The sequence below is a fragment of the Symphalangus syndactylus genome, chromosome 5 (assembly GCF_028878055.3).
Source record: "Symphalangus syndactylus isolate Jambi chromosome 5, NHGRI_mSymSyn1-v2.1_pri, whole genome shotgun sequence".
Lineage (NCBI taxonomy): Eukaryota > Metazoa > Chordata > Mammalia > Primates > Hylobatidae > Symphalangus > Symphalangus syndactylus.
This window is the reverse complement of record NC_072427.2, coordinates 53,084,214-53,110,403: the sequence shown is the minus strand read 5'-3', so window position 1 is coordinate 53,110,403 and position 26,190 is coordinate 53,084,214. Positions and strand designations below refer to the sequence as shown.

At 39.2% G+C, this 26,190-nt stretch overlaps 1 protein-coding gene across 3 annotated transcripts in view; it reads right to left on the bottom strand.

The window, feature by feature from the left end:
• The window catches only part of GABRG3 (gamma-aminobutyric acid type A receptor subunit gamma3), a 571,515-nt gene that overhangs the window by 19,147 nt on the left and 526,178 nt on the right, over positions 1–26,190 (bottom strand). For all 3 annotated transcript variants that reach the window (XM_055278462.2, XM_055278463.2, XM_055278464.2), the window contains one exon: positions 19–171. In XM_055278462.2, the coding sequence (XP_055134437.1) occupies positions 19–171 (153 nt within the window). The remainder of the gene's footprint in view (positions 1–18; positions 172–26,190) is intronic.

The following is a 26,190-nucleotide window of genomic DNA, read 5'->3' as shown; positions in this document are numbered from 1 at the left end:
AGATTTTTTGAAACTCACCTAATGCTGTCCTTGCTGGTGTAGCATCTTTTTTGATCCAAAATGACACCCAAGATAAAACCACAGTCAGTATACAAGGAATGTATGTCTGAATAGTGAAGTATCCCATTCTTCTACTCAATTCAAAATATATAGTCATGACAACATAATCACCTGTAATAAAATATTGTCAAAATTAAGACAACTTTGATGGGTCAAAAATAATTCAGGAAAATAATTTATAATTTATTTTGTTAAGTGAATGACTTGGATAAAAATGCACAACTACAACAATATCAAATCAGGAAATGGATCAAAATGCTGGTTTTTTTAAACTTAATTTTCCTAGTATCCATGGCTGTACCAGGCATCTAATCAGTCAGTGTAAAGGGCACAAAATGAACATATTCACGGATAGAGTGAAAACACGTGCAGATCTCTTCCACGACAGGCCATGAGTTGATGAGCTATTATTGCTTGAGTCCTCTCACAGGTTGTACGACTGAATTCAAGAGTAACAGGTAAACTCAACCCTCAAACAGACCCAGGGTCATTTTAAGGGATGCTTTTCCAATAATAACAAAGCTATCATATCTTACATAAACTTGTGCAACCATTTGATATTTTTATTTATTTATATCATTAAGTTTTGCTTATCAACTTTGCACTTTGTTTTAATTAATGTATGTATATTTATCTGATCCTTTTGTAACTCCAGGACTTAAGCTGTGCCAACCCAGAAACAAACAGGAGTAATCATTTCCTGACATTCCACTCTCTTCTACCAAAGCACAGCCACACCATAAATAAGTTGGGAGCAATGTAGATGTGACTAGAGAGTCCATAAGATCCCCTAGGGGCTTCAAAGAGGGTGCATGATTAATACATTGTACATTTTCTCCCCAAAGCATCTCCATTCATTTCTTGTCTAAGGCCACCTCTTGCTGAGATTATCTCCTCATCCTCATCCTCCCCATTTGAATCCTCCACCCCTTTAGCCTGCCAGATTCAGCCATCCAGTACCTGAAATCCACCATGTCCAGAACTGAACTATCACCTTCCCCGTGCCAATACCTGCTCTTCTTTCAGGTCCGTCTCTCACTTGTTCAAAGAGGAAACCAAAAAGCCACCTCTGACTTCTCCTTTTCTCTTCTCAATGGTTCTATACGATCCATTGCTCTCAAATCCTTTCCCCATCTAGTCCAAGCTACCACATTCTGCCATAGATCCCAGCTTGTCTCCTAATGACCAGTCCTTTTGGCTGTAAATCATTCTACCTACTGCCATCAAAAGGAACTTTGTAAAACACAAGTATCATTTTAGCCTTCTCCTTATTAGCTGCCCTTGCACAACTGTGACACTTTTATGTGGTCCACATCATTCTGCATTAAACACTCCTTGCCCTGTGCTCTCTACACTCTTGGCATCTGGTCTACCCAGGGCCTCAGACTTGCCAAAACCCTTTCCCACACTCCTCTGAATTCCTTCCCATCTGCATAGCATGCTCTTCTATCTGCATAGCATGCTCTTCTTTTTATTTCCCCAGCATCTAGATAGTTCCTATTCACTCACTTAGCTTAAAAATCACTTAGTTCCCCAGGAAATCTTCCCTGACACCTTCCCATAAATTGTGATGGATTTGTTTCTATAATTACTGATAAAATATCTATCTTAAAACCAATAAACTGGTTGGTTTATAGAATATGTCTCTTTTGTTTACCAATGTTGGCTAACAATAAGAAATTAATTAATACGTGCTGAATGAAAAGACTATCACTGAAGTCCCTTTTTTTTTTTTTTTTTGAGACAGAGTTTCACTCTTGTCACCCAGGCTAGAGTGCAATGGCACAATCTTGGCTCACTGCAACCTCCGCCTCCCAGGTTCAAGCAATTCTCTTGCCTCAGTCTTTCAAGTAGCTGAGATTACAGGCATGTGCCACCACGTCTGGCTAATTCTTTTTTTTTTTTTTTTTTTTTTGTATTTTTAGTAGAGATGGGGTTTCACCATGTTGATCAGGCTGGTCTCGATCACCTGACCTCAGGTGATCCACCTGCCTTGGCCTCCTAAAGTGCTGGGATTACAGGTGTGAGCCACCACGCCCAGCCTGAAGTCCCATTTTTACTTAAAAGATTGACAGGGAGATGGTATTGGGCTCAGATGAAAACTATGCTCCCAATAAATTAGAATTTTTTGCAGGATGAAATACTCTGTTGTAGCAATATTTAGAGTTGTTGATAGAAACATCAACTTTGATACCATTTACCAAGAAACATTTAAAAATTTAAACAAATTAGTATTTCAGTACAAAGGAATTAGGATGATTAGCCTGAAGCAATAAAAGAGCACAAGTATATATTTTAAAGTAATGTGAATGCCAAAATTACATCATTTCCTAAGGAAATGTGATTTGAATTATGTGTGATTCTTAATGTCTATTAATTTTTTGCATAAAATTGCAATCAAAACCCTAGAGGAATAAACAAGCTAACATACAGAAAAACAAAGCATAATAAATCACCCTAGGAGTTATGCACAGTCCAAATGGAACATCCAAAGAGTAATTTCATTTATCAGCATTGCAGGTTACTGACAAGATAAACAGAAAGACAACTCCGGACAAGATACACAATTTATTACAGCAAATCCACCTGCTTTCTCCCTGCCTGGGGTGAGAGGGGCTCCCCATGCCTGTGCTCAGTATACTCCCTTGCCTAATTCAGAAGTCTACCTGGGCATCCATGGTTATTAGCTTCCATGGTCATCCTACTGAGGCTCTGCCTTTCCCAGACATGGGTGCTTTGCAGGAGGGAGGCAGTAGCACCAGTGAAAGTCCCAGTGTTTGGTGCATGACTGCAGGTATACACAATATGGAGGTGTACATGATACTGGCAATGATGGAGGAGGCAGCCTCAGACAAAGTCCCAGTGCTGGGCACATGCATGGAGGACTGCACGATACTGGCAATGATGGAGGAGGTGGCACTAGTCAAAGTCCCAGTGCTGGGCGCATGCATGGAGGTGTGCACCATGTTGGGAATGATGGAGGAGGCAGCATCAGACAAAGTCCCAGTGCTGGGAGCATGACTGGAGCTGTGCATGATGCTGGCAACGATGGAGAAGGCAGCAGCACCAGTCAAAGTCCCAGTGCTGGGGGCGTGCATGGAGGAGTGCACAATGCTGGGAATGATGGAGGAGGCAGCACCAAAGTCCCAGTGCTGGGAGCATGCATGGAGGTGGGCACGATGCTGTCAGTGGTGGAGGAGGCAGCAGAATGATCCATGAAGACGACTTCTTCCTCAGCTCACATTCAGAGGAAAGTCAGGACCTGAAACTTGTTATTTCCAATCCCAAATACTTGTTTTATTTATTTCATTAGGCAGCAATCCATTCTCAATAATTGCTTTTTTTGCATTCAACATAGAAATAAAATTTGCCCCAGGATGATGTTTTGAAACATCACAGTGGACTAGTTGGGGCTTTTCTATTTACTTATTTATTCATTTATTTTAGAGTTAGTAAGTTCCATATCTGGTAGTTTCCACCACCAGAGAGAGACTGACACGCATTTATTTGCTCTCAGTGATTCCACATTCACATTCTCAGAAAGCCTCTGACAGGGTCAATTTCAGACAGGTCAGAATCAGATAAATAAAACCAGTGGTGTAGAAGATTGTATTGGCTTAGGTTAGATTGCTGCCCATCTTCGACAAATCAACTTCAACTGAGGCAGGTTCAGGTAAGAACATGGCAGCTCCCAGGTTGGCTGTGGAAGGAGGAGCAGTTCCCAGAAGATGGGGCTTTATCCCCAGAAGAAAGATAGGTAGACGGATAGGGATAACAGAGGTAATCTGGCTTGGAAACACCAAAGGAAGGAAGTGTACAAATTTTCTTTGTCGTATCATTTAATGACTCTATATTGAAGTATATTTCCATGTTTCTCAGAGAACATAAAATTATTCTTTATTCACACTTCATACAATTAGTTTATTGTAAAATACAAGGACATGGTACATTTAAAGACCTTTTTCTTCCTTTTACTAAACTTTATGTTTGCAAAATTATTATTTTAATGAATCAGTAGGTAGATCATAAATTATTATTGAAAAAGGAAGTTGGTAGGGGTGTTATTTTTTTTTCTGAAAATGCTAACCAGCTGCTAGATAACATCGTGTGGGCCACATTAATAAAATACCAAATATATAAGCAAATTTACAATTTTTAAATTCTAGGTTTCTGTTTTGAAATTTGACAGCAACATAGCATCTTATGCTTTAAAAGTCCAGTCGAGTTTCAGAAAGAGATCTTCACAGAAAATTGAAAAAAGGAAAACCCTTTACAGAATGTATTTCTAATGTATGAGCTCTAAAGATGTTCCCACCTGAATTTATCATCCCATTTAATTGGTAAGATTGGAAGTTCATACAGATATTTTCAATACTCCAACTCCTCTATGGACTAGATGAATCTTTTGTAATTGCATTATCCCCAGAGTATACCATTTCAAAACCATTATTTATTCATGTCATAGATACCACATTTCTTTATTGCATCTCTGGCACCAAAAACATCCTTTGAGTCTCCTTTAAACGTTGTTATTTCCCTCCATCTCCTCTCCTTCTCATGGCCAACTCTTCCCCATCCTCCCAACCCCACCAACTTACAGATACATCCAGCCTGGTTTCCTTTCAAAATTGCCTAAGCGTAATACTCTCTGAAAAGCCACCTGAGGCCTGGAGATTAGCAAGCAATGCTCAGCCAAAAAGCCTAATGTTCGCCATCTTATTCTTCAAGTTTTCCCTGAAGTGACTTGTCTTTTTCTTCTCTTTATTACATTTATTTATAAAAAGAAGTTTCAGCCGGTCTCAGTGGCTCAACCTGTAATCCCAGCAATTTGGGAAGCCGGGTTAGGTGGATAACCTGAGGTCAGGAGTTCAAAACCCGCCTGGCCAACATGGTGAAACTCCATCTCTACTAAAAATACAAAAAGTTAGTTGGGTGTGGTGGTGGACGCCTGTAATCCCAGCTACTCAGGAGGCTGAGGCAGGAAATCTCTTGAACCTGGGAGGCAGAGGTTGCAGTGAGCTGAGATAGTGCCACTGCATTCCAGCCTGGGAAATGAGAGCAAAACTCCGTCTCAAAAAAAAAAAAAAACTAAGACATTAAAAAAGAAGTTCCTAATTTTAGGGAAATTAAATTTATCAACCTTTTATTTTACCATTCATACCATTTGTGTCATTCTTGATAATTTGTTCCTTAACCCAGGACCATCAAGTTTCCTTATACAAGTTTTGCTTTTCTCCCAGTATTCCTTCTATGCAATTACTTCTTCTCCAATTCAAGTTTTCTGAATTCTGTGATTAGTGGCTGCACCATCATTTATTGCCACTTCCGGTCATCTGCAGGCCCACCTCTCTTTTATTTGTGTGTTCGTATCTGTATGAATCTGTGTGTGCGTTTTGATTCCGACACATAACCACACTGTCTTAATCAGAATAACTGTGGCAGACACATGCTGAAGTGACCCCAGTTAGTCATATATTGTTCCCTCCTTGTGAGTGTGGGCAAAACCTGATTTGGTTTCACGTAATGGATCAACTCCCTTGATTGAATTTCTTTATATGGCAAAGATGAATAAATTTTGCAAATGTAATTAAGACCCAAAATCTGTTGATTTCAAGTTAATCAAAAAAAGATTATTCTGGGTGACCTTGACTTAATCAGGTGAAAAATATTAAAAGAAAGACTGAGCCTTTCACGAAGAGAGAGACTGTCCTCTGGTCTCTACAGCTGCAAATAATAATTCTGTCAACAACTTGAGTTTGGAAATTGATTCTTCCACAGTCAAGTCTCAAGATGAGACTGAAGCTCGGCCAAGTCCTTAATTGCAGCCCTAAGAGCCTAAGCAAAGTTCCCCGCTAAGCCACACCTAATTCATAGAAATTATAAGTTCATAAATGTGTTTTATTTTAAACTACTAAGTTTGTGGCAATTTCTTAAACTGAAATGGAAAACTAGTACAATAGCATTGGTCACAAGTAGAGAAGCTGCCAATCTTTGTATTCTTCTCCATGGATGCCTTGGCTCTTCTTGGGTCTTTGTGCTTATAAAGTTGTAGAATCAGTTTGAAAATTTTTCATAAACACTGTTGGTATTTTGATTGGAATAAATTATGCATCCTCATTTATTTAGATAATCAGCATAGCTTCCTGAAAGTACAGCAGTTAAGAAAAAGTTTTTGTCATCATGAAGTTTTAGCTATTTCAATTTGCATATCCTTCAATGAAATATTGAATTACTTCCATAAAGCTTTGGCAAATCTTTTGTTAGATTTAGTTCTCGATATATATATATATATTTCTGTTGCTATGGATGATGTATTTAAATTAAATTAAATTACATTTATATTTAAGTTCGTGTTTTAATTTTTTTCTTTCTTCCTGATTTGTTATAACTTTATTAACATGTGTTTCGTGTCCTGTTTTCCTGGGACCTGGTTGGCAGATTCACGTCTTCCTTCATTTCAGGATTTTTTTTCCAATACAGCCTTTAAACATTTTGTTCTATTTGTTTTATTCTTTTCCTCGTCTCACAAACATTAATTATGTGTTTGTGAGCACTCTGATTTACACATCTATCATTTTTTTCTTACTATTCACTGTTTGAGTGCATTCCTCAGTATTACTAAACCTGTTCTTTATGTTCCTGACAATATTATCAGCAGATTAGATTCTGTAACAGATACTTGTAATGTGGCTTTCATTTTTTTTTTTTTTTTTTTTTGAGACGGAGTCTTGCTCTGTCTCCCAGGCTGGAGTGCAGTGGCGCCATCTTGGCTCACTGCAAGCTCCGCCTCCTGGGTTCACGCCATTCTCCTGCCTCAGCCTCCTGAATAGCTGGGACTACAGGTGCCCATCACCATGCCTGGCTAATTTTTTTGTATTTTTTTAGTAGAGACAAGGTATCACTGTGTTAGCCAGGATGGTCTCGATCTCTTGACCTCGTGATCTGCTCGCCTCGGCCTCCCAATGTGATGATATTACAGGCATGAGCTACTGTGCCCGGCCGTGGCTTTCATTTTTTATGATTTTATTTCTTCTCCTTCCCTCCCCCCAGTATCTCCTGGCCTGCTTGATATCTCCTCTCATCTTTTCATCTCTGTCTATGTTTCTTTTATCCTCTTTTGAGTGACTTCAGTTTTGAGCTAAAATTTTCTTCACTTGGTCCAAGATCATAGGGAAGTATTTGTTTGGAATGTTCTTAATATGCATGTCCTCCATCAGCATTTGTAGTGTTTTACGTTTTGTCTTTCTTTGGAATCTCTGCATGGGTCCCATTTGCATTTCTAACTCAAGTTGACAGGGGGCACTTTTTGGAGGTCAGCCCTAGGGTATGAATAGTGCCTGCAGAGGTCAACTCAGCACAAACGGGTTGTCTCAGCAGGTTTCTGGAGCCCTTGGCCATCTACTCCTCTGGGCTTTGCCCTTGAGCAGTGTATCTGAGCCCTGTTTGTGAGTTCTTTTCTTCTCCGCAACCTCCCTATGTGAGTGTGCCAGTGCCTCAGCCTGGAGACCTCCCTTCTATTCTTCTATTTTCTAGAGGATCTCAACTAGTTCCAGGAGTTTAAATACTATCAGTGCTTCACATAGTGTTGACTACTTTTGGGAACTTTAGACTCATCTACCCTTGCATCATCTCAATGTGTCCATACAGAAATAACAGGCATATCAAAATCAACAGGCCACGTTGAGTCCTGCTTCTCCTGCCTCCTGCTCTGTAACAAGCAGCTCCACCTGCAGTGTACTGTGCTCAACAAACATTCACTCTGTCCTTCTAGTTGCTCTGACCTTCAACCTCACAGTCAGCCTTTCTTCTTCTCTTATCCTCACATTATATATTTACTCCATAAAAATGCATTAAACATGCTCAGATTCCAACCACATTTTACTACTCTAATGCACCAATGACATCGTACTTGATTATTGTAATAATAATAATACAATATATTATTATTGCAATATAATAATAATTGTAATCATTGCTTAACTTGCCCTTCTCCAGATTATTTTCTATCTAACAGCCAACACAATCCCTTTAAAATAGGGGTCAAATCAAGCCTTTCCATGCTCACTCCAGGAACTTTCTATCTCATTGAGATTAATACTAAGAGCGTGGCTTGGACTACAAACTCCTTCATGGTTTGGGCTCCCTCCCAGTCAAGGAAACAGCTCTTGCCCCACTGTCCTTTCTGCTGTCCCCCACACACTTGATCTTGCTCCCTTGCTCTTGCATTTCCAGTTGCTAGAATGTTCCTCCCACAAATCTCCAGTGTTGCTTACTTCCTCACTGACTCAGTTGCCCAAATGTGACCCTATTAGATTATTGACTACCTGTGTAAAGTAAGAATGGCTTGCCATTGGAGACACAATGGATCTATGAACAGTGGGAATCTGTTACCCCTTTCCCTGCTCTGTTTCTCTCTGTAGCACTTACCCTCTTGAAATATATGAGATACATATTTACTTGTTTATCATCTATTCCTTCTACTCCATAGAATACAAGTTACATGATGACACTTTGTCCCTTTTTTTTTTTTTGCTTCCTGAGCTCTTGTAGGCCTTCTGTGAATGTTTGTTCAATGATCTTTTAATCTTCTCATCATCATACCTCCTGGGATTTTGTGTTGAGCAGTCTATCAGTGTGGATTTAAACAGATCTTTATAAGCTACAGGGGTAGGTACAGTGATTTAGTGTTTCCTTTTCCATGGTTAGTAGCAGTATACCTAATCTCTTTTCTAACTGATGTATTAATTGCCTAATTCATGAAATAGGCCTGTCTCTATGATGCCTTCTTCAGCATCACCAACACCTCCCTTTCGCTATCAGAGGGGACATGGCTTGGGGATGCTCCTTTAGACTGCATCCTCCTTGCCCCAGCCAGCTCTCACACACATATACACAGTGTTAGGTAGGTCAGAAGTTTCTTGAAGGGCCCATCTATTTTTTTACAAAACTCTGCACCTTACAAAATAATTGTAGATAATTCCATGTGTTTTTAGTGCTTCTGTTAATTTAGTCACAAATTTACCTTGCTCCTTTTATTCCTTGTATTGGCAGATTTGTGGTTACTTCCTACAGTCAATGATAATTGTTTTTTCTTCCTTTTATTTTCACTTTTGTTTCGGCATTCTATTGTTTCCAAAGAGGAATATGTGGTAAAAATCTTCTCTATCCCACACTACATCATTTTTAAAAGAAGAATCACACAAGTATTTTTATTTATATAAAGAGTTGAGTTTATACCCATATCCTTACCATTCACTTTTATGACCACTAAAAGAAAAAAATATTTAAAGTATTACATATTTTGAAACAAAAAGTGCTAATTTTCATTACAATCAGTTTTTAACTTCACGCCTGTAATCATGTTTAACCATAAAGTAATGGATAGTTTTTAGAAGAAGTAATTCTTGGCCAAATTGAGGTATACATATAATGTAAAAAGTTAATTAGTTAATATGATTGTCTACAAATGAGGTGCTGGAGGAAACTTTAGGATAATTACAGGCACCACCAAATATAATATAATTCAGTAACTTTATTCAGCTAGAAATTTCTACCTAATCACTAAATGCTGAGTCCTGGGTGGCATGAAAATATGAAGCCTCTGGTTGCCATGGGATAAGGGTTTCTCATGCTCTTGCCAGTTTCTTATCCAGAAACACCACCATCTTTTTAAAGGGAGGATCAAGGAGAATCCTGAGCAAGCCTCCCCATGGGGCCGCCTGGGAGAGGATGACAGAACTCATTGCGAGAACTCCACCCACGTCCACATCACTGTGTCCCCTGTGAAGCAAATGTCTCAGTACACAGGGAGAAGGGCAACAAAAACTGGTGCAACAGGGGAATGGTGGAAATCTACTGCAGCTGTTTGTGTGTAACTGGAAAATCAAGCAAGCACTACCCCTGGGGGAGAGATGGCAGTACTGTTGAGCCCAATATTACGTCTGGAGAAGGCATAGGAACACTTGTGAAGGTCACACTCTAAGAACTAGGTTTACAAATCATGCCTAAGACTAAGCCTTACTCCAAACATTGATAACATCTCACCATCTCTTGATCCAACCACCCACACACAACAAGCATAGAATGAAAATAGCAGTGTAGTCCAGGTGGTGACTGCAAGAGACAGATGTTCCCTGGGAAGAGTGCAAGGGGAAGAGTCAAAACTGAGCCACAGGACCTGGAGTCAAGCAGATAGTCAACTTCAAACCTGGCTTAACTTCTAACTACATAAGCAAGAACCCTCACACTAAAAGCAGAGCAAAATGAAAGGCATGCTTATTTCTAAGCATACACAAAATTTATCTGAGTATCTACTATTCTATAAAACATGTCTAGCTTCCAAATAAAATTATAGGACATATAAAAACCAAAAATAGCAGCCTGAAAAGGCAAAATAATTACCAAGAACAGAACCAGATAGGAAAGAGGGTATTTAAATAATTATTTAATATGTTAATGGCTCTAATGGAGAAATAGGCAACATGCAAGACCAAAGAGGTGACTTGGTCAATCAATGGAAATTAGCATAATGGAAATTAGCAGATCAATGGAAATTATAAGAAAGAATCTAATGGAAGTACAAGAAATCAAAAACGTAGTAAGAGAGGTTAAGCATGCTTTTGATAGGCACATTAGTAAACTTATCATAGCCAAAGAAAGACCCAGTGAGCTTTACTATAGGTGAGTAGAAATTAGCCAATCTAAAACAAAAAGAGAAATATGAGTTAAAAAATCAGGACAGAGAAATCAAGAGCTGTGAAAAAATAACAAACTGTCTAATATACATATTATTTGAATTCCAAAAGAAGAGAAAACAATATATTTGAAGAAATAATGGCTGAGAATTTTGCAAAATAATGACAGACACCAAAGTACAAATCCAAGAAGCTCAAATATCAGCCAGAATCAAAAGAAAACAAACAAATAACAAACCCCCCAATTACAAATATCATATTAAACGTGTTGAAAACCAGATACAAAGGGAACATTTTGGAAGCAGCCAAGGGAAAAAAAGATACATTTTTGTTTTTTGCTTTTTCCCTCACCAGAGGAGCAAAAGGGTAAGATTCACAGCAGACTTCTCTTCAGAAATCATGCCAGAAAGAAGACAATGGAATAAAATCTTTAAGTTTCTGAAAGAAAAGGTAAACCCACAGTGAAATTCAGTAAAAACACTTTCCAAAAGTGAAATAGACATAAACACTTTCTCAGAAAAATAAAAACAGGGAATTCAGCCGGGCACAGTGGCTCAAGCCTATAATCCCAGCACTTTAGGAGGCCAAGGCGGGTGGATCAGGAGGTCAGGAGATTGAAAGCATCCTGGCTAACACGGTGAAACCCCGTCTCTACTAAAAATACAAAGAAACAAAATTAGCTGGGCGTGGTGGTGGGTGCCTATGGTCCCAGCTACTCGGGAGGCTGGAGTGAGAGAATGGCGTGAACCTGGGAGGCAGAGTTTGCAGTGACCCGAGATCACGCCACTGCACTCCAGCCTGGGTGATAGAGCGAGACTCCATCTCAACAACAACAACAGCAACAGCAACAAAAACAAAACAAAAAAAACCTGAGAGAATTCATTGGCAGAAGATCTAATCAACGAGAAATGGAAAGGAAGTTCTTCAGAGATAGGGAATATAATATATTCAGAAATTTGCATACATGCAAAGAAATGAAGAGTGTTGGAAATGTAATAAATGAGTGTATTTATGCTTTGGTAATATTGACTTTAAAAGTTAACTGTTTAAAGCAAAAGCATACAATATATTTTATGTTTATAGCATAAGAAAAAATGAAATGCATAATAGCAATTATACAAGAGATGGAAGAAAGTAATAGGGAATATACTGTTAAAAGGTTTTTATACTACATATGTATCAGCATAATACTATTTGGAGGTCACCTCAGATTATTTAAAACTAAAAAGTTTTAAAAGACTGTTATACACAATAAGTCTAAACAGAAAACAAAATGGGAGCATTGTTAATTAAATGTAATGAAAGCAGCAAGAGGGAAAAGGAAACAACAGCTGGAAGACATTTTTACAAATGAGAGCGAGATCGTATATTTTAATCTAACCTTATCAATAATCACTTTATATGTTAATGATCTAAACATCCCAGATGAAACACACAGGTTGTCAGCTTGGATAAAAATCAAGACTAAACTATGTGCTGCATAAAAGCCACTTTAAGTATAAAGGCATATTTAGATTAAAAGTTAAAAAATACAGAAAGGAGGCCAGGTGCGGTGGCTCACGCTTGTAATCTCAGCACTTTGGGAGGCCGAGGTGGGCGGATCATGAGGTCAGGAGATCAAGACCATGATGAAAGCCCGTCTCTACTAAAAATACAGAAAAAAAAAATTAGCCAGGCGTGGTGGCGGGCGCCTGTAGTCCCAGCTACTGGGAGAGGCTGAGGCAGGAGAATGGCGTGAACCCGGGAGACGGAGCTTGCAGTGAGCTGAGATTGCGCCACTGCACTCCAGCCTGGGCGACAGAGCGAGACTCTGTCTCAAAAAAAAAAAAAAAAATAGAGAGAAAGGAATACCATACAACATTAAGCAAAAGAAAGCTAGAGTAGTTATATGAATTTTGAACAGAGTAGACTTCAGAACAAAGGTTATTTTTAGGAATAAAGAGGAATGTTACATAACGATAAAGGGATGGATTCTCTAACAGAACATAATTTTTAATGTGTATATACTTATCAACAGAGATTCAAAATGTATGATGTAAAAACTGACAGATCTGAAAAAAGAGACACAAAGAAATAAATATAGTTGGAAAATTTAATAATCTTTTCTAAGTGATTGAAAGGACAAATAAACAGAAAATATGTAAGGATATGGAAGTCTCGAACAATCATAACAACCAGTTTGACATTACTTATAATTATATAATACTCCAGGCAACAAAACAGCAGAATACATATTCTTCTGAAATACATATAGAACATTCGGCAAAACAGAATATATTCTGGGCCACAAACCAAAGCTTAACATATTTATTAATTAATTTATTTATTTTATTTCTTATTTTTATTTTCTGAGATGAAGTCTCACTCTGTCACCCAAGCTGTAGTGCAGTGGTAGGATCTTGGCTCACTGCAGCCTCTGCCTCCTGGGTTCAAGCCATTCTCCTACCTCAGCCTCCTGAGTAGCTGAGACTACAGGCTCACACCACCACGCCCGGCTAATTTTTGTATTTTTAGTAGATATGGGGTTTCACCATGTTGGCCAGGCTGGTCTTGAACTCCTGACCTCAGGTGGTTCACCTGCCTCAGCCTGAAAAGTGCTGGGATTACAGGTGTAAGCCATCGTGCTGGGCCAAAACTTAACATATTTAAAAGAATATAAATCATACAAAGTAAGTCCTTAGACTATAGTACAAATAAACTAAAAATAAGTAACAGAAAGATAACTAGAGGTTTTCCAAATATTTTACAATTAAACAACACATTTGTAGGATTTTATAGGTCAGGAAGAAAATCTCAGGGGAAATTAAAAAAAAAATATATATATATATATATATATATATTTTTTTTTTTTTTTTTTCAGACAGAGTCTTGCTCTTTCACCCAGGCTGGAGTGCAGTGGCGTGATCTCGGCTCACTGCAAACTCTGCCTCCCGGGTTCATGCCATTCTCCTGCCTCAGCCTCTCTGAGTAGCTGGGACTACAGGTGCCCGCCACCACGCCTGGCTAATTTTTTGTATTTTTAGTAGAGACGGGGTTTCACCGTGGTCTCGATCTCCTGACCTCGTGATCCACCCGCCTCGGCCTCCCAAAGTGCTGGGATTACAAGCGTGAGCCACCGCGCCTGGCCTAAAAATATTTTGAACTGAAAATTAAAATACAATTTATGAAAATTGTGTAATACAAGTAAAAACTGCTTAGATGGACATTTATAGCATTAAATGCTTATATTGCAAAGAATAAAAGACCCTTGAATCAGTAATCTAAGCTACCACCTTAAGAAACTAGAAAATAAATAGCAACTTTAGTGAAAAAAGTCAGAGAAATGAAAAAAATTAAGATTATAAACGAAGTTAGTGAAATTTAAAAGAAAAAAAACTCCAAAAGTTGCTTTTTCAAAAATTAAATAAAATTAATGTATTAGTTTTTCTACTGCCACATTAACAATTGATTGCAGATGTAGTGTTTTAAGAAAACACCCATTATTATGTCACAGTTCCATGGGTGAGTCGTCCAGGCATGACATTACTACATTCTCTCCTTATGGTCGCAAAAGGGTGAAATCCATACACCAGCAGGGCTGCATTCTTTTCTGGGGGCTCTAGGGAAAAATCTCCTTCTAGTATCATTCAGGTTTTTGCAGAATTCAGCTCCTTTGGCTTCAAGATTGAGTCCCTTCGTTCTCCACTGTCTGTCGGCCAGTGGTTGCACTCAGCTCCCCCCTTCCTTTCCATATGGCAGTGTTCTTATTTAAGCCAGCAAGACCATGTCCAATTCTTCTGGTGCCTCAACTCTCTGAGTTCCCCTTCTGGAAGCAGTCACAGAAGATGCCATTTGTAAAGGGCTTGTATAATCAAGTAAAGCCCACCCAGATGATTTCCATGTCTTAAATTCAACCGTGTCATATAAATAACTTAGTCATGGGAGTCAAATCCATCAAGTTCACAGTGTGGAAGATTATGTAGCAGGTGGGAAATCCTGGAGGCCATTTTAGAATTCTCCCCGTTGCAACTGATAAACCTCTAGACAGTCCGAGCAAGAGAAAGAGATAAGACACAAATTACCAATATCAGGAATGAAGGCGGGGGGGCAACATTATGGGATGGTAAAGGAACAATGCTGAATGCATAACACCATGCCAATAATTCTACAACTTAGGTGAAATGAACATATCCCCTGAAAAACACAAACTATTAAGACTCACTCAAGAAGAAATAAATAACCTGAATAAACCTATATCTATTAAGTTAAATTTTAATCTTTCTAAAAATACCATTCAAATCACAGAAGGCTTCAATAGCAAATTATACCAAGGATCTAAGAAAGAAACAGCACCAATTCTATACAATTTTTTTTCTCAGAAAATAGAACAAAAGGGAACTATACTCAACTTACCCTATTAGGCCTTAATAGCAAAACCAGACACAAGTATTTTCTGAAAACCACAGGCTAATATACTTAATTAATGTAGATACAAAAATCATCAACAGAATAATAGCAAATTGAATCTAGCTAAACACACACACACCACATGACAGGAATACAAGGCTGGTGACATTCAAAAATCAATCAATATAACTCAACATATTAACACACTAAATAGGAAACATGATAATTTAGAAAATGTAAAAAAAAATTTTGATAAATTGAAACATCCATTTATAATTAAAAGCTTCTAGCAAACTAAGAATAGAAAGGAACAGCATTAACCAATAAAGAACATCTACAGAAATACTACAGCTAATATTATCTCCTTAATTGATTACAGGCTAGACTTAGTGGCTCACTACTAACAAGTAGAAAATTGCAAAGAAAATATTGTAACTTTACAGTGGCGAAATCTGGCAGACAGCACTTTAACCAAGTGATCAAGGTTAACATCACCAGTAATAAGTTATACTGGCATCATGTAATCCCTATGTGATACAGTGAGAAGTGTCTAACATGAGAAAACAGACAAGACCAATTTGAGGACATTCTACAAAATATTTCACCAGTAGTGATCAAAAGTGTCAAGGTCATAAAAAACAAATTATCATAGATTTGAAGAGATTAAAGAGATATGAAAACTAAATGCAATGTGGTATCAAGAATTGGATCCTAGAACAGAAAAAATACATTAGTGGAAAAACTGGTCAAGTCTGAATAGAGACTGTAGTTTAGCTAAGAGTATTGTGACCATGCTAATTTTTTAGTTTTGATAACCTTGCTAAGGAAAAGTAAAATATTAACATTAAGGGAAAGTAAATGTAAATAAATGTAAATAAATTCTCTTGTAAATCAAAAATTATTTCGAAGGAGAAATTTTTAAAAACCTGTTAACTTGTAAGCTTATACTCGGCAAATATATGTTCAAAGAATGAAGGCAAAATAAAGACTTCCTAGACTTGAAAGCTGAACTGATCACTAGCAAGCCCACACTACAATAAATGTTAGAGGAAATCTTTGTTGGGGCGGGGTGGGGGAAGAAAAAAAAAGACACCAAATGGAAATCTGGATCCACACAAATGAAATGTCAGTCCTGGAAATGGTAACTACATTGGGAAATAAAGTTTATTTTCATTCTATTTAAATCTCTTTAACAAAAATATTAACTATGTAGTATGATATTTAACATACGCAGAAGTAAAATGTATAATCACAATAGGACAAAGTTTGGGATGGAGAAATATAAGTTTACTCTTGTAAAATTCTTACATCATACATAAAGTGGCAAAATATTTAAGGGTACCCTGTGATAAGTTCAAGATGTATACAATAAGCTCTAAAATAAACTGCTAAAATAACAAGTCAAAAAGTTTTATCTCAAAAGGTAACTATGAAGATAAAATGGCATCAAAAAATATGTTCAATCAATATGAAAGAAGGTAGAAGAAGAGGAAGAATGTGAACAAAAAATAGACAAGAAGTAGAGGGGAAAAAGAACAAAAGATGAGAAAAAGAGGAGAAATAGAACAAAAAAGGAGGATCACAGATTAAAACCAAAAGTGTCAATAATTACATCAAATTTAAATTGTGCAAATACTCAAATTAAGTCATAGTTTTTCAATTTGGATATATAAGCAAGATCCAACTACAGGTTACCTACAAGAAAAAAAGTTTAATAATAAAGACAATAATAGATTAAAATTAAAAGGATTAAATAAAAGTTTTACTGTACTAATAATAATCAAAGGAAGATCAAGAGCCTATATTAATCTCGAAGTAGATTTTAGAGCAAAGAACACCATAAGAGATAAAGAAGTTCATTTCCTAATGAAAAAGGGTCAGTGCCACAAGATAAATAATCACCCTAAACATTCATGCACCTAATAATAGAGCTTCCAAATTCATGAAATAAAAATGGACAGAATTGCAAGGAGAAATAGATGAATCTATAATTATGCTTAGTGATTTCAGTACTTCTCTCTCAATAAATGCTTGAACATGCAGACAGGAAATAAGTGAGAATACAAAAGATTTGAACAACACTAGCAATCAACTTGACCTAAGTTGCATTTATAGAACACTACCCAATGTCAGCAGAGTACACATTCTTGGTATGTGCACATCAAATAGACTGTATTCTGAGCCTTGGGATAAGCCAAATTATTGTACATTCAATAACTTGGACAAATCTCCAGAAGATTATGCTGAGTGAAAAAAAGGAAAAAAAAAAGCCAAATCCAAAAGTTCCATTTTATATGATTCCATTGATACAGGATTCTTGAAATGGAGAGCAGATTAGGGGTGCAGAGAGTTAAAGAGGGTGTGAAGGTGGGAGCAAAGTGGGTGTGGCATAAAAGGTCTCAATGAGAGGCCCATGTGGTGATCGAAATGTTTTGCATCTTGACTGGATTCATGCCTGTATTATGGTTGTGGTGGTCCCCTTTCCCCCAAAGCATTACTATAACATTGTGAAATATATATTTGGCTTCATCCCTGTTTTCTGTCATGCAACCCCAAAAATCCTTCGCATCTCCCAGGTGATGCCGGTTTTGTGTGCTAATAATTGACTGATGGTGGGCAGCCTCTAGGCACCTTCAGGATGGAGCTAGTCACTTGAAAGACCAAGGCAGGATTAGAAGGCTGGGACTTTCAGCCTCACTCCCCAACCTCTAGGGAGAGGAGAAAGCTGAAAGTTAAGTTGATCACCAATGGCCATCGGTTTAACCAGCCATGCCTATGTAATAAAGTCTCTGTAAGAGGTCCCAAAGGACAGGGTTCTGAGCACTTCCAGATGGCGGAACATGTGGAGGCTGACGGGAACAGGAACGAGAACTTAACCACGTGCAGATGCAGGTGGCACACCCCAACTCCATGGGGAGGGAAGCTCCTGCCCTGAGACCCTTCCAGACCTCGCCCTACGTATCTCTTCATCAGCCTGGTTATTTGTATCCTGTGAAATATCCTTTGTAATAAATTAGTAATCTGAAACAAGTATTTCCCTGAGTTCTGTGAGCCATTCCAGAAAATTGATCAAACCCAAAGACGGGGCTGTGAGAACCCCAACTTGAAGCCCGTTGGTCAGAAGCTCTGGAGGCCTGGACTTGAGACTAGTGTCTTAAGTGTGGGGTGGTTTTAAGGACTGAGCCCTCAACCTTTGGGATTTGATGCTCTCTCCAGGTGGAGAGTGTTAGAATTGTATAGGAGGACACCCAGCTGGTGTCTCCGGCAGAACTGATTGCATGCTTGAGATATGGGGAAAAAAGCCACACATTTGGTCACAGAAATCTGTATTGATTGTTGCTGTTGAGTGACAGAATAGGATAAAGCACTTTGAGGGTGTGTTTTTCCAGACACAATTACCACTGGGGCAACTGAATAAAGGGTGCGTGGGATCTCAGTATTTTTTCTTACAACTAAATTTCAATATAAAATCATTTTTAAATAAAATCATTAAACAGCCTATGGATCAAACAATAAATCAACATATAAGCTACAAAGTATTATTCACTGAATAAAAATGATACTGAATATAAACATTGAATGAAAATAAACTTAGTTAACATGATCCATGGTTGTAATTTAGACTTCATGTTAAATTTGATTCGCTTCTTTGACCTAAGCCATCTAATTTTTATTATCTACACATTACACACTGTCCTACCTTGATCTTGACCTTACTTTTAGAGTGTTCTGATGCTAGTGATTGTGGCTTCGGTCCTGGGAGGACTCACCTTGTTACTTGGCCCCTATGGGTTGAGACCACTGAAAGCTAATGTTTGAGAATACTTGAACATGGGTATGCAAGACTCATGGGGAAGGAAGCAAGTGCTGTCCCCTAAAAGCTGTCATTGTCTCAATATCACATCCCACACTCTTCTCCTGCTTGTAGGTGATTCCAGTATAACAAACCAGAGGTGTACCTGAAATGAAAACTTTTTGTTTCTCATCCCTAAGTGTTCAAAGGTGCTTGCACACAACCAAACGAGACAGAACTTGGACTCAGCTATAAATACCTGAAGGATGCAGAAGATGAGGAGAGCCAGGCTGAGATGTTTCATGAGCATATTTTCCTTTGTATAAATCTGTTCAGATCGTGTGTCCTAAGGCTTCGGGATTTTTCACGGGTGATGGAATCCATTCAACTCAAGAATGAGAGATGAGCTGTCAGTCAGGAGGCCTGACTTAAATACAGTAGATTGCAGGAGAATGAGCTCACTTGGAATGGAACTCATTATATATGGGAGAAGGGTTTAAAATGTCTCTGAGGTGACTGACATTGAGGCTCTAAAAGGCAGCCTCGAGGACTAGCCTGATGCTCGTTTCATCCCATAACTATCTGCAGGGAATATTCCAGGAAGACTTGTAGAGCTTGCTTAGAAAAGAGTCTGTTCTGGTTACATCACTGTGGTTGATGTCTGTGCTCTTTAGGGACAAAGGTGCTAATCTGCTTCTACCACGCATTTCAACATTTAGAAACATACATTACTTTGGCTGGGCGCAGTGGCTCACGCCTGTAATCCTAGCACTTTGGGAGGCCAAGGCAGGCAGATCATGAGGTCAGGAGATCGAGACCATCCTGGCTAACATGGTGAAACCCTGTCTCTACTAAAAATACAAAAAATTAGCTGGGCGTGGTGGCGGGCGCCTGTAGTCCCAGCTACTCGGGAGGCTGAGGCAGAATGGTGTGAACCTGGGAAGTGGAGCTTGCAGTGAGCCGAGATCGTGCCACTGCACTCCAGCCTGGGGACAGAGTGAGACTGTGTCTCAAAAAAAAAAAAAAAAAAAAAAGAAACATACGTTACTTCTTATTTTTCTCAGACAGCCTCCCCAGGCTAAATCTAAGGTCATCTTTTACCTTTCCATTTCCCCTTATATAAGATTCTTGGGTTAATTTTTTTTAACAGCGAATACAAATTACACCTGCAGGTCACTAAAAATATTAGAAACTTAGTGATCTGATGAATGCAGATGATCAGACTGTGGTACTGAACACTGCAAAGTTTGCACTCACTTAACTGATACAACAGGGGAATGTATCCTGAAGTAAAAATAAATGAGAACATGGAGTAGGCTGGATACATTTTTAGGACTAAATTAGCAGGTGGGGCTTAGGGAAGATCCCAACAGGAAAGGCGTCTTAGGGGCTGGGAATATAAGGGCCTGCTTTATTTAGCACATGTTTACGTAATGTCTGGCTGGTGCTGGGCCTTTGCCCACAGATCCATTCCTCACCTCTCTCTTGCACCACTCTGTACCTTTCGAAGACTGACAGGTGCGGCTGTTTCTGCAGCTCCCCAGTGCATGGCTAAGGGGAGTCCCAGTGGGAAACGTAGCTGGCAGCGTGGAGCAGGAGGGAAGTCAGGGCGGTTCTCCTCCCCTTCTGCCTTGGGCTGTGTGTTGGGTGCTGTCTTGGCTTCTGGGAGCTGCTGTGAACCAGGCCTCTGGCAACAGTGCCTGCTGCCTCTGTCCTACCAGGCTGGGCATGAGGGTGCTTCCATCCTTGATCATCTCTGGGGTATCTCACTATCCCGTTTGTCTTCCCTGCCCTTCAGTTCAGCCTTGAATTCCCTGCATTCAGTTCCCTCGTGCTCATTTCCTGGTCACTCTCTGCCCAGCTCAAATCAGCTGATACGTAAGGTCCACTCCCCACGCAGAAAGAAATGAGCTTGCTTCTCTGAGTGCTGCTCTTCCGTGCCTCCTTGCTCTGTGTGTCCCAAACACTGACCCTCTTTTTGCAGAAGGGACACACTGTGCATCTTCTGCCAGGGGACTTGGCTCTCAAGCAGCCCAGCCGCCCAGAGTCACCTGTTCCACCAGGTCCGAGGCAGCCTTTGCCTGGCAAGCTCCTCCCATCCTTTGGGTCTCGGTTTCAAGGTCTCTTTCTTGACTCCTGGGGTGAGCTCAGGCTCCCCTATCCACATCTGCTTACAGAGAATTCTGCCTGTGGGCTTTCCTCAGCTCATCAGAATTGTGACTTTGTACCTATCTGTGACACTGTTCGATTAATGTTCATCCTCCCGACAGTGAGAGCTGGGCCTGTGTTTCCTTCACTCACTGATTCATTGTCAGTGCCTAGCAAGAGACATTACCTATACGAGGTGATTATGCAATATCAGGCATAAATGAATGGAATGCTGGATCCCCGCTTCAGTTGGCAGCCACAGGGATAAATAGGTTAAGGGAGACATGACCTAAGTAGGAACTGCTGTGGACTCGGGTCTCCCTGCCTTTCTCACCCTTTCGCATATTCTCACCACCTGCTGACTTTCTGATGTGCCTTGCAGATTCAAATGCAACTGTGTTGTTCTCTTTGCCTATCAGAATTGCCTGTGTGTTTGGTCACGCATCATCAAAACTCATATTCTGTAAAGCAGAATAAGTCTAGCACGATACTTAGACACACAGCCATAGGGACTGTACTGCCTGGATTTTGGCTGTGTCCAATTTCTGTTCCACTTTCCTCATCAGTGAAAGGGGAATAATAACAGTATCCATGTCTCTTACTGTTTTTGAGAAGAAATCATAAACGTAAAGCCCCCAGAACAGGGCCTAAGCCATGGGAAGTATCAGCACATGTTAGCTTTGTTTTTAAAATATGCTGAAGTTGTAGACATTGTGTGACACTTTTCAGGCTTTTCAGAATGAGGTGAGTGAAATTTATGATTTGTATCAAATTCCTTCAATAAGAGCTACGAGCTTAATTGATGCTCATGCTTATGGCTTATCAAATATTCTCAGAACTGTACTGCCTCTTACTCCGACATAAACATTTCCATTAAAACAATAGCTTTATATCAAAAGGGAGTTGGCTGTTGAAAACAAATGCAAGCCTAATCCTCAGACTGGGGCTGGACTTTTTTTAATTGAGTGTCCTCTCTTCAGGGACTGCATTGTTTATAGTCAGTGATTTGTCTTGCTATGTGGCGCTATTGTTTCAATAATGGGAGATCTGAATGGACAGGAGGGCGTTAGGAGGCCAATCTCCACATGCACTGCGTTTTGTTTCCTGAGACTCCTTCTGGGGAATTTTTTGTCTGAGATCAATTAGTGCTTAGAATAAGAACAAAGAACCACTTAATTGATCTGGGTTTTCAATATACTAGAATTAGTCTTATATCTTTGTATCAAATTAAATCCTGAATATTCTAAGAACTGTTTTAATTTGTAATTATAAATATGACAAATGCATACCCCAAGGCGTATGGGGTTGGTTATCTTGGGATGCTAAAAACACCGCCCTTAGCACCACTGTAACTGACGAGGTCTGCTCCATGAGAAAGTACTGATGAGCAGATATCTTCTTACCAAATTACAGCCAAAGGCTGGACTAAGCACAGCCATATCACGCAAAAGGCGATGCTTGTCGTGGGAGTCAGAGACAAGCCTTCTGGACAGAGTGGCGGACAGTCACAGTGATCACCATGAAAACTAAAGCTGCCATCTTTCTGATAAGACTTATGATTCAGCTTTCCAGGAAGTTGGAGTCAAAGATGAACCCATATCTGGCCGGGCGTGGTGGCTCACACCTGTAATCCCAGCACTTTGGGAGGCTGAGGTGGGTGGATTACCTGAGGTGAGGAGTTTGAGACCAGCCTGGCCTCAAATAGCCTGGCCTCACGGTGAACCCTGTCTCTACTAAAAACACAAAAAATTAGCCGGGAATGGTGGCGTGCACCTATAGTCCCAGCTACTTGGGAGGCTGGGGCCGGAAAATCGCTTGAACCTGGGAGGCGGAGGTTGCAGTGAGCCGACATCACACCACTGCACTCCAGCCTGGGAGACAGAGTGGGACTTTGTCTCGAAAAATAAATTAATTAATTAATTAAAAAAAGATGAACCCACATCTAATGGAATTGGAGTTGGATGTCACACACAATGACCAAAGAAGTAAAGGAGAAAATGTTACGCAGAAGAAAATAAAAACAAATGTTACAATCAATCACAAAGCTTTAAAATCAGAAAGAAACAAAGAATTTAGAAGCAGAGAGGAGAGTTCTCAGCTTTCTCCCGAGAAGCCAGACTAGCTATGGAAAGGCAAAGTGTAGCGTAAAAGCAGCAAACGCTAGTCTCACAGTCTGAAGGAAGAAAGGAACAGACACTCCATGCCAGGTGGTAGAGGGAAGGAAGGAAGGAAAGAGGGAGAAGGAAAGAAACAGAAGGAAGGGAACATGGGTAGGCATGTCACATATATGACAAATCAAGACATAAATCCTAAGAAAATGTAACTCAGAGAAAAGGAAAGTGAATTCCCTGAGTTTATTCACACAGTAGCATAAGAAAAGAAGTGAATAATTTATAAAAATAATTTAAAATGAGATAATGAAACAACAGAATGAGACAAACAGGATATCCTGATTGCAGACCTAAGTCAACAAACTTAGAATCAAAAACCTGTTGCAGATGATTACCTTTGTCAGAAACATTGAGGAATGAAAAAGACAATGGTGAAGTTTCAATAATGGACCTGGAAGAAATCATTGTGAATGTAGCACACACAGGGGAAAATGGAATTAAAGCCATTAGAAGTAAGACAAAAATATGAAAGCCAGAAAGGCAATCCAATCTAAATTACCTGGTGTTCATAGGGTAGGAAACACGCATATGAAACACACAATATATCAAAAAAATCATACATAAAACTCTACCTTAATCAAGGAAATAGGAACACCAAATCTGCCGATTAAAATAATACATACTTTTCTGAACTCTGAATCATTTTCACATTTAAGCTTTTTTAAAATAAAATTTTCTCATTTAAGAATAAAGAAATTTAGGCATTCAGTAAAATAAGGCAAATTTTTTCCAAGGTGAAAGCATGAGTTTGGCCTCCAAGTTCTCCAAAACGATAATCAGGACCTGAAGACACTAGAATAATGTCTATAAGATATTGTGGGAGAGACACTGTGACTCAGTCAAGGTATAATTAAAGAATCAATACATGGGCAGACATTCTCAAAAGGAAACAAATTCCGGAATACAGCACCCATGAGTCTTTCGTAAGAGAAATTACTTAAAAATAAATCCCACCCAAGTTAAGAACTCAGAGAGGAAGGAAGTATTATATCAGGAAGCACAGTAATCGCTGAATTCACTTAAATATAAACCAGTGCAAAACAACCTTGGAAAACAGAATTTTAAAAGATAACTTGGCATTTATAGAACCTAACAATGAAAAAGTAATAATGTAAGCACTAACTAGCCATGAGAGGGATACTGATGAGAGGAAATCTGAGAGTGACCGTGTCTGTGGGAAAGAGGACAGCAGCCTCCCGTGTCTGGGCGCTGGACTGGTGCAATGGGCCAGGGCTTGGTGCTGCTGAGACCCTGCCTGGCACTCAGACAGACTTGGTGTTTTCCTTTTGAGCATAAAATTTTCACAGAACATCATCATTAGACAAGGATATTTTGTGACCCTGATATATCAAGACCAAAAGAAGACCACTTTATCTAAACAGAGACAAAGCATAAACATTGTCTAAGCCAAAAGAATCACCAAACATTTTCCTACATCCTGCCTATGTGAGTGGCTGCTGCTCCTCTACTGATTACAGACTCAGCCTTGGCCTCGTCTTCCCTTTTAGATATGATTTATTATGATACCCAAGCATACAATTACCTCATTTTTGGACATTCACTTTGAGAAGATGAAGTCTACATACTTTACCCTATCCACTAAGCTAAATAAAACTAATAAACCTACATATTTATATGAAATAATCATAACACTTTGAAATGTGGAGAAGACCAGCTAGGGACTTTGGGACCCGAGGAAAGACATGAAGATTATTTCCCTGGGTTGTCTTTTTGCATCACACAACCCAGAATAGGGGCTGAAAAAGCCAGCAACCTGGGAGCACCAATAAGTACAGACAATGTCCAACAAAGGCTGATTCTCCCTAGGTAAAGACACAAGAAAGTGGCAGCCTCACACAACAGAACACTTTAGACAATAACCACTTGATTCCAGCCACACATCCTAGAAAAAGCCTGTGGCCTCAGCCTCACTCACTCCTGCCAAGGCCAAATAAGGAAGCTAGGCTTGCCCAGTGTTCTGTTGTAATGTGTTCCCCCAACTCCTCCACTAGGGCAGCATGAGAGAAGGTCAAGAGAGGACCCAAGACTTCCATACCTGCCAGGTGGCCATGAGCGCTTCTGGCACAGTGTCAAATCCAAACCCCTCCAAGCCAGAGTGGCATCAGCAGAGGCCTAGTGAAGAAATCAAATTCCTACCTCTGCCCAGAAAGACCAAGGAGCACCTTACCCATGGAGTATCACTGAAGGCCAAGTAGGTAACCTGGACTTCTACCCCCACCTGCAAGTAAGGAGACAATGTCCCTCTCCTCCTCACTAGAGCACTGTCAAAAGAAGCTTCATACAACATTTTAGAAAGATTCAGAGCCAATAGTAAAACATCCAAAATGTCCAGCTTTCAATAAAAAACAGTTTGCTACACAGAGAAAAAGAAAGAGACAATCAACAGATGCCAGCAGCAGGGTGACAAAGATGTGAGAAATTTTACATGAATTTTTAAAGTCGCCATCAAAAAATGCTTTCACAAGTGATCACAAACACTTTGGAAACAAATAGAGTCTCAGCAAAGGTATAGGAGAGACAAAAATAATCAAATGAAATTTTAAAATTGAAATGTACGATAAACAAAATGAAAAATTCAATGGATGAGATCAACAGAACACAGGGGAGATCAGTGGAAAGAATTATACAACAGACTTTTCTTGTCTTGAGTCTTCTAATTTATGTTGATAGTTGAAGCAAATATAAAACTGTTCAATGTGGTTCTAAATGTATGTGTATCCAAGAGAACTCAAATCAGGATCTCAAAGAGATATTTGCATACCCATGTTCACAACAGCATCATTCACAATAGCCAAGAGGTGGAATCATCTCAAATATCCATCAAAGCATGAATGAATTTTAAAAATATGGCATATACTTACAATGGAATATTATGCAACCTTAGAAAAGAAGAAAATCCTGTCACATGGCTACAACA